The sequence below is a fragment of the Camellia sinensis genome, chromosome 6 (assembly GCF_055761805.1).
Source record: "Camellia sinensis isolate YWXY chromosome 6, ASM5576180v1, whole genome shotgun sequence".
Lineage (NCBI taxonomy): Eukaryota > Viridiplantae > Streptophyta > Magnoliopsida > Ericales > Theaceae > Camellia > Camellia sinensis.
In genome coordinates this window covers 122,162,387-122,181,099 of record NC_138966.1, presented here as the reverse complement: position 1 = coordinate 122,181,099, position 18,713 = coordinate 122,162,387, and the positions used below count along the sequence as shown (strand labels likewise).

General features: G+C 33.6%; 1 protein-coding gene across 33 annotated transcripts; it reads right to left on the bottom strand.

Annotated features, from left to right (window-relative positions):
- Positions 1–1,742: 1,742 nt before the first annotated feature.
- LOC114317550 (WW domain-containing protein) lies at positions 1,743–18,427 on the bottom strand. 33 transcript variants are annotated; one of them, XR_014332926.1, is made up of 17 exons: positions 16,821–18,427; positions 10,546–11,140; positions 10,250–10,344; positions 10,118–10,152; positions 9,935–10,013; positions 9,749–9,827; positions 7,429–7,512; positions 7,167–7,309; positions 6,820–6,882; positions 5,497–5,656; positions 4,515–4,734; positions 3,994–4,107; positions 3,143–3,262; positions 2,917–2,968; positions 2,270–2,490; positions 1,985–2,174; positions 1,743–1,905 (listed from the first exon to the last, which is right to left on the bottom strand). XR_014332926.1 is itself a non-coding variant. In XM_082874633.1 (16 exons), exons 2-15 carry the CDS (start codon positions 11,135–11,137, stop codon positions 2,338–2,340), a joined length of 1,989 nt encoding a protein of 662 aa, XP_082730759.1. In that variant the 5' UTR covers positions 11,138–11,140; positions 16,821–18,427; the 3' UTR covers positions 1,743–2,174; positions 2,333–2,337. The 33 variants fall into 33 exon arrangements, 7 of the variants coding, with proteins under 7 accessions (XP_082730759.1, XP_082730761.1, XP_082730760.1 ...); XR_014332941.1 differs by having other exon boundaries at positions 4,510–4,734; positions 6,826–6,882; XR_014332943.1 differs by having other exon boundaries at positions 2,333–2,490; positions 4,510–4,734; positions 6,826–6,882.
- Positions 18,428–18,713: the final 286 nt, after the last annotated feature.

Here is an 18,713-nt window from a genome sequence, read left to right as displayed (position 1 = left end):
TTCATTCAAAAAAACCACCTATTTTTTTTCCTTTCACTGCAGTTGGCTTGACGTTAGTACATTGATGGGTTAAAAAGTTAATTTATATTTTAATATTTATATATTAAATTTTTTATATTTTTTTTGGTGAATAGTGATAATTTTTTAACTTTTTTGATAACTTTTTGACTTTTTTGTAACTTACCAAACCAGCCCTTATTTGTACCCCCAATAACAACAGTGCTACAGAGCTCTAATTAGAGCTGCTCTGCAGGAGCTTTAATGAGCTGGCGCACATATAAAAAAAAAATTAGTGAGGTAAAAGACAAAACATAAGGAAGAAAAAGATAAATTAATACTCCATTAGAGCTCTCTTTTTAGAGGTTTAACTCATTTTTCATTGATTTCATGATTCGTTCCAAAAAAAAATATATTCTACTTGTTTAGTTCTGATTTTTAGAAAACAGTTTTCAAAAAATTCTATTTTTTATTTTTCGTATTTTAATATTTTTAATGAATTTTTTTAATATTTAAAGTTTATTTTTTAAAAAAATTTTAAACACACCTAACATAAATACACTTTAAAAGTATAATATTTGTAAAAAAAAATTTAAAAAAATACACCAAATATCAAAAAATACAAAAAAAAAAAATTATGAAAAATTTCTTAAAATTTTAAAAATATTCACTAAAAATAAAAAAAAAATACGAAAAATAAAAAAACTCAATTTTTAAAAAATTAAATTCAAAAAATTAAAACCAAATATAGTGATTGATTGCATGAGAATCTTGTGTTGCTTTTAACTGACTTAGCGTAACACATAGAACTATTTAGCAAATGTGTTCAAACTATTAAATTAGAATAATCCATATGCTCTCTATTTCATGAGTGGAATGAAAATTTCATTTCACAATCTATCCATATCATCAATAAAATCAATAAAGATTTATTTTAAATTTAAGAACAATTAGAAAAAAGTTTTAAGACTAATTATTTTGAATTTTGAAAATGTTTTGCAACTTTTTGAAATAGAGAATCAAAATCCGAATCACCCTTCATCTGCTTTCTCTCGTCTTGCTTTCTTCTACCTTTCAAAATCTCTCCAATGATCAAAATCTTGTTTCGGTTAACTTAGAAATAGAAATATTTCCAAAACACTTCATAAACAATTTAAAAATGTTTGAAAACAAAATCTAAAACTTATGTAAATGTTAATGCATTTTCAATAATTAATCAATTCAACATATTAAAATTTATGAATATTAAAAGTACATAAACCAAACATTTAAAAGTTTAGTTTGGTAATATGTTTGCCATTATAATAAAAATTATTTAAAAAATTCAAAATTAAATTAATAAGTGACTCAGATTATTTCTCCTTTTGTCCTTTTGAGTTTCTCAAATCCTCTAATAATTTTAATATTTATCTCTATTCTCAAATATTTTCTTTTGACAAAAATGGCAAATAAAAATAAAAATTATTAACTAGGCGTCAAAACAACTCAATGCAATTTAGCATGTTCTTGTAAAAACATTCGGATTTCAATATTCCTTGAATGTTTTGTTTCGATTTCTTAAAAATTAATAACTTTTAAGCCATTTCAAAAATAGGAAATTTTGTTACTTGATTTCTTGTGGCAAGCTTGTCACGACAAACTCACATCGTTCAGTTTCAAATGTTTTTAAGAACTATATATAAGTTGATTCAGAAAGATAACATAATCAAAACAAAAACAAAAACAAAAACAACAAAATTCTGATCTCTCTCAACAAAATTATGTATTGAGTCAAAAAGTTTTACATGTTGACAGATCATAAAATATCACAAATTTTTCTACTCAATCTATAGACAAGTGTTGCAGAAGGTAGTCATTGCATTAGAAACGCGATGGAATTTCTCTTTTTCCACAATAAATCCGAAGTCCCTGTTAAACTATAAAGATTTAGTGCAAGCTAATGTATTTTTTGATAGTGATGGGAGCAAAAATTTACAGAATTCTTTACCTATTGACAGTTTTCTATAATCTCTGCCCGTTAAAATGAGAAGATAGAGAACAAGGCCTATAATTCCACCCAGAACTGCAGACCTGTGCGCTGGTATATATCTCGTACTCTTCAAGCACATGTCTTGAACTCTTGCCCCTCACTAAACATACGCTATTCAACCTCGGAATTGCTCGCTTTAACTGGATCACTGAAAATAATCACAAGGCATGAGAGCTTAATCATTACGAAAAGTTGAAATTTTCACCAACCATATCACATGAAAAAAAAAACATATAAACTCACACCACTTGACTGAAACAGCATTTCCAAAGTTGAAATTTACACCATTGATATCACATGGTTCACCTCATTCAGTCAGCATCACCAAGTCCATCACTCCCATCCCCTTTCTTGGATATAGGTGCAAAGTGAGACTTGGGTTTCTTCTTCTGTGAAGCAATTTCAGCATTTTTTCGCAAGACAGCTCCAGGGGACGGATAAGGGCGCTGCTGAAAGAGAGGACCCTGAAATTCACAGAGACATGAGCAATTCAGTTTAAAGCATGAGTCCTCTTTTGGTCAGAAAACAAGCTTTTAATTGTCTGAGAATACCATAAATCAAGAACTTGTTTAAGAAAAAGAGAAATTCAGAGGTGACATACTGTTTTACTAGAGATTCCTAGCAATTTCAAAATTTCCAAACTTCCCAACTATTTTATAAAGCAATTTCCAGGCATTTCCAATTCACTTCCTATGTATTGATCAAAAACATGTTTTAATATGAGACCAACACATTTCCCACATGTCCACTACAAAACCTCAACAAGCACAAATTATAAAATTGTGAAAAGATCTGATTTCACCGATATGATTGTCATTTACAAGAAGGCGGCAGACATCTTTAGTAGCTTCAGAGCAATAGATTTATTAACTAAAAGAATGTTAATGTACCGTGGCAGTGGTATCTGCTGCTCGTGGCTGTACTCCTTTCAGGCCTACAACCCTGCAAAATTAGATGAAATTACAAAATAATTCAGAGCCTCAGAGCAATATATGCCAAATATAGGGCTTTAAACTGTATAAGAAACTGTCCAGTGCACATATGTTAACAAGAGAGAGAGAGAGAGAGAGAGAGAGAGAGGTGCCACATCTGTCAAGTGAAATGTGTATAGCATACCAGCCACCGCGAGGGGCATCTGAGTAAGAGCTTGGATCCATGGGATCCAACTCATCATCGTCGTCGTAGTCACGCTTCTTGCTTCTTTTGCCTTTTCCAATAGGGGGTTTCAAACTGGACCTGGAAACCCAAAAATCAATCAAATATGTCAGATCATAAGCTCGCCAAGTTTTATATATAAATTTATATATATATATATTTTCAAGAGAGCCTGGCACCTCCTAACCATCAACCTATGGGCCCTCCATATTCATCGCTATGTTACCTAGAATGTGGATCATTTTGGTACGTGGAACAGAAATGGGAACATAGTACACCACATGCACTAAAATATGGTACGGTAGGGGTAAGCTTGTATATATTACACTTAAGAATTTAAGGAACTTTTAGAAGAATTTTCTTTCAACTAATAAGTATCCAATAAAATGTAATTTTTTATTTTTTTTTATGTAGCAAAACATTTCTATAAATTTATCCCCCAAAAAAAAATCTCCATAAGCATTACGACCCATTTTTTATGTTTTTTGCCAAAACTTAACTCACCTTAAATTTTAGTCCATTATATTTGTTTTTTTTCCTCCTAATATATTGGAAAAACTAACGGAATCGTTTCGGATCACTAAATTTACCATTTTGGAACGGAAGTGTACCATGTTTCGGAGCGTGCATACCAATACGAAATTCGCTAGGGTATTAGCGTTTTCTAGTAACACAAATTCAACGTTGTAAAATGCCCATGAAATTGGTAATCCCTTTGTTATTGAATCGGAAGCATTTCAAACATGTACTTTACAGTGGATGCTCAGGAAGCAGACATGCAAAATTGGGAGTTTCAAAGGAAGTTAAAATACCTCTGCTTGGAAAACCTCTTCTCTGAATCTTCATTAGAATTTGCAGAATTAGTGGTCCGCTGTTGGTTTTCTATACTAGCTGACAAGAATTTGCTTTCAGGAAGATTGAGAACTCTACAGTTGAAATGGAATTTAATTAAAATGCAATAGCAGTATCCTTTTCTAAATCAAAATAATAATAATGATAATCACAGTGGTGATGATGACGAGGACGGTGACAAGGATAATAACTAGAATGGTACTAATGATAGTAATGATGAGTATAGCAACACATATGAGATGAGGGTCAGAGATAAGTGGAAGAGGAGAAGATATGTTCTATCTGGTGTAAGGTAAAACATATCACAGACATCATCTTGCATTCACATTGCCGACCTAACTCCTCCTGCTATGCTGCAATTACACACATTATTTGCCCCTCTATTATCAAATAATTCAAGTAATTATGTGGCAAACAAGAGTGAGAGAGGAAAGAAAATAAGCAAAAGATTGCTTGTGACAAATAAGAGGGATCACCAAACCGTGTACAATGATTGCAGTAACCCCACAACTGCACAAGGTCTACTCCCCAACCACCGCACCCCATGCATTTGGTTAGCATGGATAACTGATCACTCCAAATCCCATTAGCTGCATCTTTGGAATCAATGCTGTCAGAATGTTGTGAGTCATCCTGCTGTGATGACTTAGGGTGCTCCCATTGTGATACATTGGTTTTTGTGTTGTAGTAATATTTGTGACCTGTAGATTAAAGACATCTAAATTAAGAGAAGGGAATGTAGTGCAACTAATAATCTAAAGAGTTAAAGACCCAGCATCGACACAGGTCTTCAATCTTTAGAAGCATTAGGTAATGCATATTGTACCTTATCCTTAATAGCATAAACAGCTTTGCAAATTAACATGGAAGCTAGTGAGGAAAATGGAATGAAAAATAAAAATAAAAAACCTCTCATCATCTTCTAGTTCTAAGACTGACTGAATGGAACATTGACACTCTCAACAGCACCATCCTTAGATTAATCACCCAGTCACACTTCAATAATTTCCCTTCTATTTCTTTCAATTGTTTTGGTTATCAGTTCAACAACTTCACTAACATATAATTTATCCATGGAAAAAGAATATTCATAATCTTTAATGATTGCCACTTCACTGTTTGCAAGTCAAGGAATTTCGTGTATAGGGTTATCTTCTTTTTTGTCACTTTATTGTTATTAAACTACCTTCGTAATTAGAAGGGTAAACAATGCCACTCAGAAAATTAAATTGACACAAAGATTTAATCCATCAGAAAATCGTCAACCACTAGTAAATACTTTAGAACATCAACCAACAATATGCCAAGCTTCTGAAGAAGACAGTGAATATAAAACAATTAAATCAAAAGGTAAACAACAAAGAACTGCATGGCCTTCACACAGCTCTGATCTGTGTTCTTTTCACCATTTTCCACATTATTTATTCAAAGAACAACAAAGGAAACAGATATATGAGGCAAACCTGACGTTTCATCCAATACCTCCTGCCAATCTTCTGGAAGTGATAAAGGTGGCAGAGGCTTTAAGCTACTACCTGTCTCAACAGGTCTTTCCCACTGACTTTTCCCAGAACTTTCATTGTAATAATATGGCACACCGCTTGCAGGGTCCTTTACCTCAACCTACATGGAAATTTATAGAAATGAATATCAGAACAAAAGAAATGCAATCAACAGTGATAGGAAGAAAGACGTTTCAAGTAAATAAAACCAACATAAGAAATAAAGCATAAAATAGCTTAAGATTAAGCAAGCTAAATAATATCTTAAGATTAAGCAAGCACTTAAATAAACTCATGTGACTCAAACATAAAAAAATGAAAAAATAAAACCAAATCTTGCAAAATAATATGATCCACAAAGGTTAAAAAGATGATTTCACATCAACCTGTCATAACTTTAAAGACCAATAAATTACAGTTTTTCTTTCTTTTTTCTTCAAATTGAATTTTCCATACTTGCCCCTACATATTTGTTCCCACTGTTAAAGTACTGTCAAGATTTCAGATAACTTATTCATCCAGAATCCATCGCACTTAATGATACTTTTCATGTTCGACTAAAACATTTTCCAAATACTAATTCTTAATTATAAAGCCAACCTTGAAAATCTTTTTGTTTCATGTTATGTCCGTGTTTCCTAGCATGAATCAAGTAAGTCCTCTGCAACAATATGTTAGTTGGTCTAGGTTACACATCATTAGACCATCTCAAGCTACTTTTTCATTTTATATTTAAATTGGGGCACAACTAATTTTACACAAATTTAATCATTTCTTATTCTTTCCTTCACTGTAAAAGTACCCCATCTCAACATCCTCGTGTTAGCAAATGAACTTATTGTTAATCAAAGAATTATTCAAAGCAGCAGCTTTTCCTTAACAACAATTAATTTTCTTGATAACCTCTATCTCACATGACATTCTTGACACAACCAAAGAGAATCCACACTACAGCCAAGAAACTTATGATCTAATTTTCCATAATTCTAGTGATTATTCTCTAGTAAGTTTCTCAAATATTTAAAATTTCTCTTTGGAAACAACGACGAATCGATGATTGATATTCGAGTTTCCCTAGTTTCAAGAAGATTAAGTTTTTTTCATTATTTCCAACTTATTTTCAAGGCTCTTTTGAACTTAAATTGTCAAACTCAAGAGCTGTATTATTTATGATGCAAATTTCTATTACACCCACACAGTTCCATTCCAATTGGTCTAGAGATTAAAAACAGCTCCACTCTAAAACATATACAAGAATTATACATATGAATAATAGAAACTCACACTCACCCATCCAAGAGGCAACTCCCCAAGTGCTATGGTTTGGGTTGATGGAGTCTCTGACTTCTGAAATGTAAATTTTCAGGGAAACTATTAACAAAGTAATTAAATAAGATTGTTCGGAAAACAGATCCCATCAATATTGTAGTTTAAAAGTGAAAAGGATATCAAAACTAATTAAGAACAAGAAGAATAATTTATTTAAAAGTATAAAACAAGAATATCGCGGCTTCACCCAAGGATTTAGCTTCACAGAAACACCTAAAAACACAAGGCAAAGGGTTGGGAAAAGAGGGCGGAGGCAGGGAGAAGAAGAAGAAGAAGAAACCACATAAGAGAAAGCTACTTGCATTATCAGTCATAGCAGAACCCTCTTTAGCCAGCTCAGCTTTTAGAATACCCCTTGCTCTCAACTTCTGTTTTAGGTACTCAGGCAACTCCTTGGCAGCAGCCCTCTGTCCCAACTCTCCATCAACCACAGGGATTTCCTTGCCTGTTTCATGCCCATCAACTCCAGATTTACCCAAAAGGTAAACAATACATGAAATCTTCACCTATTTTAGAATATAGGTAATAGAATAAACAAGTACTCATATTATTATATAGTCTTACTGGGGGTAACAGTATAAGGCCTTGGAGCACTAGAATAAGCACCCCCACCTGGTACACCATATCCATTGCCAATGTCCACATTGCCTGACAAAAAAGCAAAAACTTACTAAACTATAAAGTGATATGAGATGCTTAGATCAAACACAATGACTATAATGTTACGGACCCAATACAATTTCAGAATTTGTTAGGATTTAATATGTACCAATTAGAATATATAGCTTTACATGTAAGGAACTCATGGAGTTGCAAACAAACACTATTGCTTCCATCACTGACCTTGGAATATAGTAAGAAAGATTCTGAGATGGAAGTGCAGTAAGGTAGAGGAAGAGAGAGAGGGAGAGGTAGTGGCAAGGAGGTGGCTGGTAGAGGAGTGAAGAAGATGAAGTTTTTCCTTTTAGGGTTAAGAGTTTTGGGGGAAGAAGATTAAGATAAGATAAGGGCATATTTATCTTTTTACATTTTATTTTGACTTCTTTTTTTTTATTTTCATGTCAACTCTCAATTAGGTGCGTGTGGGACAATTCTCGTCAATTTGGAAGGAATTAGTAATGGTGGAGAGGTAAAATGCATAATGATCCAAAATCACAATGTGCGTGTTTGGTTTGAGTTTTTTGAATTAAATTTTTTAAAAACTAAATTTTTTGTTTTTCGTGTTTTTTTTTTTTTTTTTAGTGAATATTTTTAAAATTTTAAGCATTTTTTTTCTTTTTTAGATGCACCTTACTTAGATGTATCTAAAAAATAAAAAAATTGTGACACAATATTTTAAAAAAATTAATAAATAGATAAAAATACGAAAAATATACTGAAATCTAGTTTTTTTTTTTTTGTATTTTTGGTATTTAGTGAATTTTTTTTAAAAAAAAATTCACAAAAAATTATACTTTTTATGTGTATTTATGTTAGGTGTGTCTAAAAATTTTTAAAAAAAAATTGCTTAAAATATTAAAAACATTCAGTAAAAACAAAAAAAAACATGGAAAACAAGAAAGTAGGGCTCTGTTTGGAATGGATTTCAAACTATGATTTCACCTCTTTATTTGCGTTCGATGTTTGTTTATGGTTTCCAAAGTTAATTCCACACTCAGTTTTGAAAACTCTGTCAAATGCGGGCTAAGAAGCACGGACACTTCTAAGAAGGTGACGTATTCGTGTCGTATCCGTGTCGGACACCGATACTCTTTGGACACTCTCAGGACACGTGTCCGACACTCTTCAAAACGTGTCCTATTTTTTAAATTTTTTTAAAGACTTGGACACTCTTTGGACACTTGAAGGACATATGTGTCCATCGCTTAAATACAAGTGTCTAACGATTAGACATATGTGAAATTAATTATAAGTTTGAACAAAACAACTTAAGATACAATAATAAAACAAAAACTATATAAATTTATAGGAATTAGTATCATATTGTATTTTTTATTATCTTTTTAATGATATATTCATATATATAACATATAATAAATATATAAAATTACATATTTCATGCGTGTCCCTCACGTGTCGTGTCCTACATTTTTTGAAAATTAACGTGTCAGCGTGTCCGTGTCGTACTCGTGTCGTGTCACGTGTCCGTGTCCGTGCTTCTTAGAATGCGGGAAAATTTGAGCTAACCAGTCGTCCCACCAGTCGTCTGGCCGGTTGACAAGAACAGTGCAATTTTTTTTTTTTTTGGCAATTGACATATGTTAATTATTATATATTCAAAAAAAAAAAATTTCTGAATTTTTAAAAAAAAAATTATGTGTTTTAATAGAATTTTGAGTTGTATGTGTGGTTATGAGTTGTAAGTTTTTATATCAAATATCATATGTCACATCAAAAATTTCCAACTCAATTCAAAACTCTTTCACCAAACAAATTTTTCACACTCAAATCATAATTCCAAAACTCACAAACTCAAAATACAACTCTTACTCTCAAATCATAGTTAGAAAGCTCTACCAAACGCAACCTAGAATTTTTTGAAAAGTGTTTTTGGAAAACCAAAAACAAGCAAAGTGGGTAGGACTTCTGGTTATTTGCAAATGTCAGGGCTGTGAAGTGCTCTACGGCAATATCACAAGGGGACAAATTAAATTTTTCCTAAGAAATAATTGATTGCAAATCTAAACTAGCTTTTGTTGATAGTTTTTTGTTTTTGGTCTTTGTACACTCCTAATGTACAAAAGTTGGGGCATTTTGGCACTTCCAGTGGATTCTACATTTACCTATTATAAAAAAAATGGCCTCTAAAATCCTTATTTATGTATGAAAAAGATATAAGATATGAATCAGTATTGTGTCTACTAAAGGAAACTAAAAAATCAACCTTCATCAGGGATGGTAGATCTGCCACGCTTCAGGGCCATTTCTGCACGGTGCTCTGTGGTCATCTTCAATAGATGCTCCTGATAAAAAGTTTGACGCATGTATTAATGCATCAGAATAAAAGACTATAAAAAATGAGTTCACGTAGGAGGTTGCCTGCCGCAACAAAAAAGGGAAATCTCAGTACCTTTAGAGAATTCGGGTCAAGACGTCCTGAGAAGATGTCTGTATCATCCTCAGGTGGTCCACTTGCACCTCTTGCATGTCTGTGATAACACATAAATACACATAAGAGTTGCATCTTTCTGTTTTCAGCATCTACTGATACAAAAATAAGTAGATGTTTCATTAAAAGAAAATCAAAATGCACCTTTGGCTTTGAATAATTTTCTGGGTGGCAATTTCCTGATTGTTAAAGATAAAGGTATATCAGTCAAATCAATTTAAAAAAGGAAAGAAAGAAATGGAACATGTGAACAAAGCATATTTTTAAAAGACATACCTGTTCATGTAACACAGCATCCTGAGCAGAAGCTTCAATGCTGCTGGCACTTTCCAAATGTAGCCTCGGGTAGCTGGCAGACGCATCAGGACCATCTGGGGAAACGTTGTATTCATTTGTGAAAGATGATTATCAAATTGCATACATACTGAGCCAAAATATAAAAAATAAAAAGTAGAGGAACTTCCACTTCGTCAATTACAGAAACATGGTTATTCAAAATAAAATTAGTGAATTATCTGAAGGTGCTTTTGTCATTGTTCTAGCATGTAACTCTAAATTACTTAACAACTCACCTTGAGGAGCAACCAATGGTACAGAACACCCAAGTTCTCCAGATTGGGTCCCCTGATTTATATTGCTAAACTTTACTTGTTGCTCAGAAGCATCTGGTTCCTTTTCCTGTTTGGTGGAGATGTTGGAATCAGCTAACTGAAGCAAACTTTTGTCACCATCACTTAGAAGACTTTCTTCTGTGCACAGCTGAGAACCATCACATTTCACATCAGGCTGCACTGACCCGTGCACAATCCCAATATCCTGTCTGAAGGGTTGAGGGGTTGGGATGCCAGGTTGAAAATAGTTGCTATTCTGAAAGTGATTTTGGGTTGGATATGATAACTGAGGGGCATGTGGAGCATGATCAAAATGAGTGGATGGCCTAACATGTGGATAGAAGCCTTGAGAGGGGGGAAAATAGGCTGCATGGGAAGTTGGAACGGGAAACAGATGATTTTGAGAAAAATGAGCATTGTAGTGAGGTTTGTCATAGACTTGAAATGGATGAGGAGGATGCTGGGTGGAAGGATTCAAAGAAGCAGAGAATGGTGAAGAAATTGGAAGGGATTGAACTCCAGGAGGGAGCGGCTGATCATAGTTGTTATCCATAAGCTGTAAATATTACACATAAACAATAATTCTATGATTATTTCAATAATAAAAAGAAGAAGAAAAAAAAAGGATGTGAATGGAGATAGAGTGGCAATGGAGATGCCAATAAAGTATTGTCTAGCATGAGCAAACTTATGGAAAAAAAACATAAGTATTCAGTGTGAAAATAACATCTTGGCACACCATATTTTAACTACAAAGGGGAGACTTCTTACAGAAATATCCTAAAAATAAGATAGCTAAATTAAACATTAAAAATAGAAAATCTAGCAAACAAAAAATATTCTTCATTGCTCCAAATCCTCTCCCCTTGAGTCTTACCTTATATGGTTTAATTCAAGTACCACACACTATTACAGTTGTTTTTTGTATACCACATCATTATATTCAGTCATAGCCCTCTATCTAAGCCAAATCTGATGCTCAACACGATAATTTCTCTACTAAAAACTGTTCATATTCTTTCAAGACATGAGACATCCCTTTTCATCATAGCCTTTGAAATAACATCACTCCTTATCTTACAGGCCTCAATTGGTTCCCGGGATTAGATCAAGGGACATAAGTAATGCCTAGGGATTATGGATGAGATTAGTAATACTTGGGATAATATACAAAGGGAACACTTTCATTATGTTTGGTTAGGGTTTGATAAAGCAGGGGATAAAAAGAGAGGATTATTTCTCGCCCTTCTAGAATCTAGCCATTGAATGGAAGATGGGATCTTATCCCATGGAGGGGAACAAGAAATACAGGGGGATGGTATTTCTTAACCCCCAAAAAAACATGAAGGGCTGGTCTCCCACTCTTACTCCCCATACAATCCGATTGACTGACATGGCCATATAGTAAAGTCGAGTACCTTCATTGTGGAAAACCATACCATCTTAAACAACTTTCTCCCATATAACCTTCAACTAGTGCAAATTCGAGAGTGAGTTTGGGATGGCCCTATGAAAGATCACTTTGAATTATTTGTTCTTGTTCATGTCATCCATCAGCAATTTCTTGTTGAGAAGCAATTTAGTAAGTTTCTACGTTTACTAGAAACCAAGTAGTTCACAAAAAATTGATCTTTGACAAAAGAGTGGTTCTGAAGGGTGACTTCAATGTGGTTAGACTCGTGTCTGAAAAGCTTAATGGGACTTCTTCCAATAGAAGCATGGGGGATTTTGATTCTTTCATTAGGGAGGGTGAATAGATTGATCTTCCTTTGAGCAATGCTAGATTTACTTGGTCTAACCTTCAAGAGAATCTTGTGTGTTGTAGATTGGATAAGTTCCTTCATACCTTGGGGTGGGAAGGGTTGTTTCCCAATATTAGACAAGACGCATTGCCTAGGGTTGTGTCCGATCATTGCCCGGTGATTTTTGAGAGTTGCCCCTTCAAATGGGGTCCTCGTCCCTTTAGGTTTGAGAATGCATGGTTGGAGGATCGTTCTTTTAAGGGCTATTTTAAGGTTTGGTGGGAGAGTTGTAGTCCCCAGGGGTGGGAAAGTTTTAAATTCATGCATAAGCTGAAATGGGTCAAAGAAAATTTGAAAGTCTGGAGGCATAATGTCTTTGGTGATTTGAATGAGTTAAAGGCGGAGTTGGTTAGAGGCATTGAGGAGTTGGATGCCAAGGAGGTTGGGGAGGGTTTATCTAGGGCTTCGAGGGATGAAAGGAACATGCTTCGAATGAAACTAGGAGAGACAGTTTTTAGGGAACAGATTTTTTGGGGGCAACGGGCTAAGTTGAAATGGGCAAAGGAGGATGATATAAATTCTAGATTTTTTCATAGAGTTGCGTCAGGAAAAAGGATAAAAAACTTTATCAAGTGTTTGGAGGTTGATCAGGGGTAATTGGTGAATAGGGAAGAGCAAATTGTGAATAAAATTTTCAAATTTTACTCGAATCTTTACTCTGATGGAGGTGTGGATCGGCCAGGGATTGAAGGCATCAACTGGGCTCCAATTAATGTCTCTAAAGCTAGATGGCTTGAGAGACCTTTTGATGAGTGTGAGGTACGTCAGGCTGTGTTTGATTGTGAGAGAGATAAGGCTCCAAGCCCAGATGGTTTTTCAATGGCATTGTTCCAAGATTGTTGGGACGTTGTGAAAGGAGATTTAATGAGAGTGTTCGGTGAATTTTTCGAAAGTGGAGAGGTTAACCTTTGCACCAACGCAACTTTCATTTGCCTTATTCCCAAGAAGGAGAAGTCGGTGAAGATTGGGAATTTCAGACCCATTAGCTTGGTTACATCGCTTTACAAAATTTTGAGGAAAGTTCTGTTCAAAAGAATTAGAGATGTTCTTGGGGAAACGATTTCTGCTTCACAGGGCGCCTTCGTGCATGGAAGGCAAATTTTGGATGTGGTCCTACTGGCCAATGAGGTTGTGGAGGAATATAGAGTGTTACATAAGGAGGGGGTAGTATTTAAGGTAGACTTTGAAAAAGCATATGATCATGTAGATTGGGGTTTTTTGGACTTTGTTTTGGAAAGGAAGGGTTTCGGTTTTAGGTGGAGGAAGTGAGTTTGGAGGTGTGTGTCATCGTGCAATATGTCGGTTATTGTGAATGGAAAAGCGGAAAATTCTTTTCATGCGTCTCGGGGATTAAGGCAGGGAGACCCATTATCACCGTTTTTATTGATCATAGTGGTTGACGCGTTGGGGAGGTTGATTGATGTTGCTAGGGATAAGGGGGTTATTGAGGGGTTTGTGGTGGGTAGAGATTTGATTAGTGTGACTCATTTGCAGTTTGCAAATGATACCATATTTTTCTCTTCTAAGGAGGAAAGTATGGTCTGAAATCTACTTATGCTTTTGAGGATCTTTGAAGTTGTATCCGGTCTTAAGGTCAATCTCACTAAGAGCTGTGTTGTGGGTATTAATCTTGAGCGTAGTTGCGAGTTTCGTATGGCAGATGTGTTGGGTTGTCCCATTGAGAAGTTCCCTCTCAAGTATTTGGGGCTCCCATTAGGTGGTGATCCTAAAACAGAGGCCTTTTTTTTTTTCGAATAACAACAAAATTTTATTAAAGCGGGAAAGAGAAAGAGGACAAGAAGTCCTCATACAAAGAAAGAAAAGAAGAAAAAACAAAACAAAATCACAAAACTCGAAGCCTAAGGATGGCAAACAGCAGCCCAATACCTAGAGAACAAAAATAAAGGGACTCATTTAAAAGAAGGAGATACAAATGCCCAAAAAAAGGCCAAATATTCAGCCCTATCCCACAAATCCTCTACACTTCCTTCCTTGCCTTCAAAAATTCCAACATTTCTCTCCAACCATGCAACCCAGAAAATAGCAAAAACAATACCTATCCACATTGTTTTAGCTTTCTTGGTACTTCCAAACCCGTCAAACCGAATAAGAAGCATATGCATACACTCCCGTAGAGCAACCCACTGTACTTCACATAACCTGAAAAGACGCTGTCATAATACAGCAGCCACCGGGCAATGAAGAAAAAGATGATCCACTACCTCCAAGTTTCTCTTGCACATCACACACCATTGGGGGCATAAAGAGTGATTAGGCCTTCTCCTCAGGAGAACATCATTAGTTGTAACACTCTTCTGAGCCAAAGACCACATGAAAAACTCCACTTTATGAGGGACACCCGCTTTCCAAATTTTCTTATGAAAAGGGAACAAGGAAACCGAGGGAGATACACTTTGGTACAATCAGTGTTGAGTTGTATTCCTATTTATTTTTGTCCCTTTTCAAGATACCAGTTCGTTTTGCAAGGCAAATTGAGAAATTGTTGAGGGATTTTCTGTGGGAGGTGTGTGATGAGGGTAAGAGGGATCACTTACTCAGTTAGGAGGTTGTCTCTCTTCCTCGGCGTAAAGGGGGTCTTGCTATTGGGAACATTGTTGCTAGAAACATTGCCCTCTTGAGCAAATGGTTGTGGAGATTTCCCGAGGAAAGCGAGTCTTTATGGTGTTCTATTATTAAAAGCAAGTACGGAATTCAGGCTAATGGTAGAGATTCTATTGTGGTTAGCGGAGGCAATTGTCGTTCTCCATGGAAGTCTATCTCTCATTTGTTTCCCATTGTATCTCGGTTTGTGTCTATGAAAGTGGGTGATGGGGCCAATATTCGATTTTGGGAGGATGTTTGGGTGGGGGAGACATCTTTTGACAAAGCTTTTCCACTTTTATATCGATTGGTTCATGCACGAAATGTGTCAATTGCGTCGGTGGCATGTTCTAATGTCGCACCAATCTCTTGGAATTTCAATTTCCTTAGAAATCTAAGTGATATGGAGTCTCTTGAGTTGGCATCTTTGTTGACATTGATTGATGGGGTTTCCTTAGTTTTATCTCCCGATAAAAGGGTATGGAATATCAGTTCTTCAAGGATCTTTTCTTGTAAATCTTTGTTTGACAATCTCATTGATAAATCCTCCGTTCGTTTGTTTCCTCTTCATATGAAAATCTGGAAAGCGGGTGTTCCTCATAAAGTGAAGTTTTTCATGTGGTCCTTAGCTCATAGAGGTGTCATGACCAATGACCTTTTCCAAAGAAGAAAGCCTAATCACTATCTTTGCCCTCAATGGTGCGTGATGTGCAAGAGGAGTTCGGAATCAGTAGATCATCACTTTCTTCATTGTTCGGTGGCTATACAGTTATGGCAGTGTCTATTTGGTTTGTGTGATGTTAAATGGGTTGTTCCACGGGATTGCACACATATGCTTCTTGTTAAGTTTGATGGGTTCGGCGGCTCTAAGAAAGCCAAAACCTTATGGTCTTGTATTGTTTGTGCTATTTTCTGGATTATTTAGCTGGAAAGGAATTCAAGGATCTTTGATGGAAAGGAGGCTACTGTAGATTCTTTGTGGGATAGGGCTGGTTTTTTGGCTTCATTTTGGGCTTTTGTGTCTCCTCCGTTTAAAGGAGTTCCACTTTTCTTGATTTCTAGGGATTGGTTTGCTGTTTGCAACCCCTAGTGTTTGGATTTTCTTGTTTTCTCTTTCTTTTTTGATAGTTGTTTTTATTTTGATTGGGTTCTTGTTCATTGTATAAGGACTTCTTGTCCTGCACACTTTCTTCTTTAATAAAATTTCTTGTTGACTTTTAAAAAAAAAAAAAAAAAAAAAAAGAAGTAGAAGAGTGCCAAATGAATTGACACTCAGCAATTGGGTTTATATATTGAGTAAAGAATCATCGACCCATAAAACATCCATCCAGACCTTCTTCAACCTCTTCATCAAAGAATTTCCATTCTATCAAGCTTCTCTTCCTATCTCTCGGCATTTCTACCCCTACTTCATTATAAACTTGCACATAAAATAAAAACATCATTATGTTCACTCTTTCTGAAACCAAAATTACCCAAACCCAATGTTTAAATATGCTCCTTTTATATAACCACCACCACCAATACCTCAAAAATTATGTTGGCCATGAACCAGTTGATTCCCATCAATACCATAACCATGCATGACTGATGCTACAACTACACCGATGGTACAGAACTTGTACACTTCACCTTGTTGAGCCAATCAACAAACACAAAACCACAAGAGAGCTAGGATAGAATCGGTGACACAAAAATACGAACACATGACAATCACAAATTTATACACGTATCTATACAAATTTCATTCCACATTCAAACAAAACGATTCTTCAAACCTAATCTAGAATTTACAACAGTTGTATGAGCAAAAATTGGTATAAATTGACAAACCTGAAGCGCAAGAGTTGTACGAGTATCAGGGTTTTTGGTTTGGGAATTTTCCAAGAGAGAATTTCCGGTCCGGCGAATTGTGGTGAATTTATGTGTCTCGTCTCCAGAGACGAGTAGTTCGGACTACGGTGTCGGCTCAGAGAGAAGTCAAAATACGGCTGTGTAAAAAACATTGGCTAACATCCCTAATATTTAGGAAAAATATAAATCTCATAATTTTTTTATAATATATTAAAGTCTTTAATATTTTAATTTATAAAAAAAAATTATCGGTAATTCATTGTTTAGATAGATAAAAAATGATATTGCCATTTTTTTTTCTTTTTCTTTTTGTATTGTAATATATATTTTACTTTATTTATTTTTGTCATCTCCACATCATTTATACTAGGTTGGTAATAAAAGAAAAGTTTATGTAATTATATATCATAATTGCGAGATTTTTTTTTTATTTCTAAATCTTAAGATAAGTATAATTTACCCAAAACATTTTGTAATTTTTGTGTTGCCCTTAACTGGTTTTAAAAAATTTGTTCGCCAAACTGGTTTGAAATCCTTTTGATTTAGTTTTAAAATCATGATTTGAATGTGAAATTCTGTTTTGAAAGCTACGTTTGTGAAATCAATTTTGAAAAAAAAATTATTTAGTTATGTGTTTTAAAGAGACTTTTGAGTTATATTTTGAAATTGTTTTGGAATTATTTTTTTTATATATTTAAAAAATTTCTTAATTTTATTTTTTTAGAATAAATATTTCGTATTGTAAATAATTTTTTTTAATGTGCATCGTATTTACTATATTAGTGCGTTGTATTTTTTTAATATTTTAAATATTTTTTAAATATTTAAAAAAAATTATTTTAAATAATTTCTTATTTTATTTTTTTTTAAATATTTATTTTTTTATATATATTTTTCAAAATTTTAAAAAAATTTAAATCGCCCATATATATTTAAATCATAACAAATTATTTTATCAATATTTAAAAAATAATAAAATATTTTTTTTGAAAAAATAAAAAATATTCTTCTTTAAATATACAAATAAAAAAATATTTTAAAAAATTTTAAAGAACAAAATAAAAAAAAAAATTGAATTTTTTTTTTAAAAGAAAAAAAGAGTTTTGAAAAAAAATTAGTTAAAAGTTTTGAATTGAGTTTTTGGTTATGAATTTTAAAAAAAAAATTGAAATTTTTTTATTGAAATCGTGATTCCAAAATAAAACTAACGCTACCAAAATGAATTTTTTTTCTAAACAATCTATTTTTGTTTCTAAAAACATATGAAAAAATTAAAAATATTAATAGTTTCTTAAAAAAAAAAAAAGAAGAAGAAAAAAGAAGAGAAGAAGAAGTAGAAAAACACAACTAAACATTTGCAAGGAAAAGTAAATAAACTGAATTTTCAAATTTCAAAGTTAAAATGCCTAACTTCATCCAATGTGAAATTGTGTCAAAATCTAGATAATTAGAAAGCACCAACTAGGGCATGGAATTATGGGGAGAAAATAGTGTGGAAAAGAAGAACAATTACACTATGTTTGGGAACCTAAGAGAGAAAAGAAAAGAAAAGATTACTTAAGTAATAAAAGAAAAGAAAAAAAAAATGATTGTGATTTCTCTCCTTTTGTTTAGATAAAGAAAAAATAAAAGAAAAGAAATAATTGTGATTTCTTTCATTTTTGTTTGGTTAAGTTTCATTAAGAGAAAAGAAAAAAAATTATTTTATGTTATATTACCAAAATAATCTTTTTATATTTTCAATCATTTTATTTCTTTTATTTTTATAGAGATAAAATTGATATTATGAAAATAGTGGTTTCTTTTCTCTCACAATCTCTCCACTTTTGGAAAGATTGAAAATGAGGCTTATAAGAGAAATAAGTTTCTCTC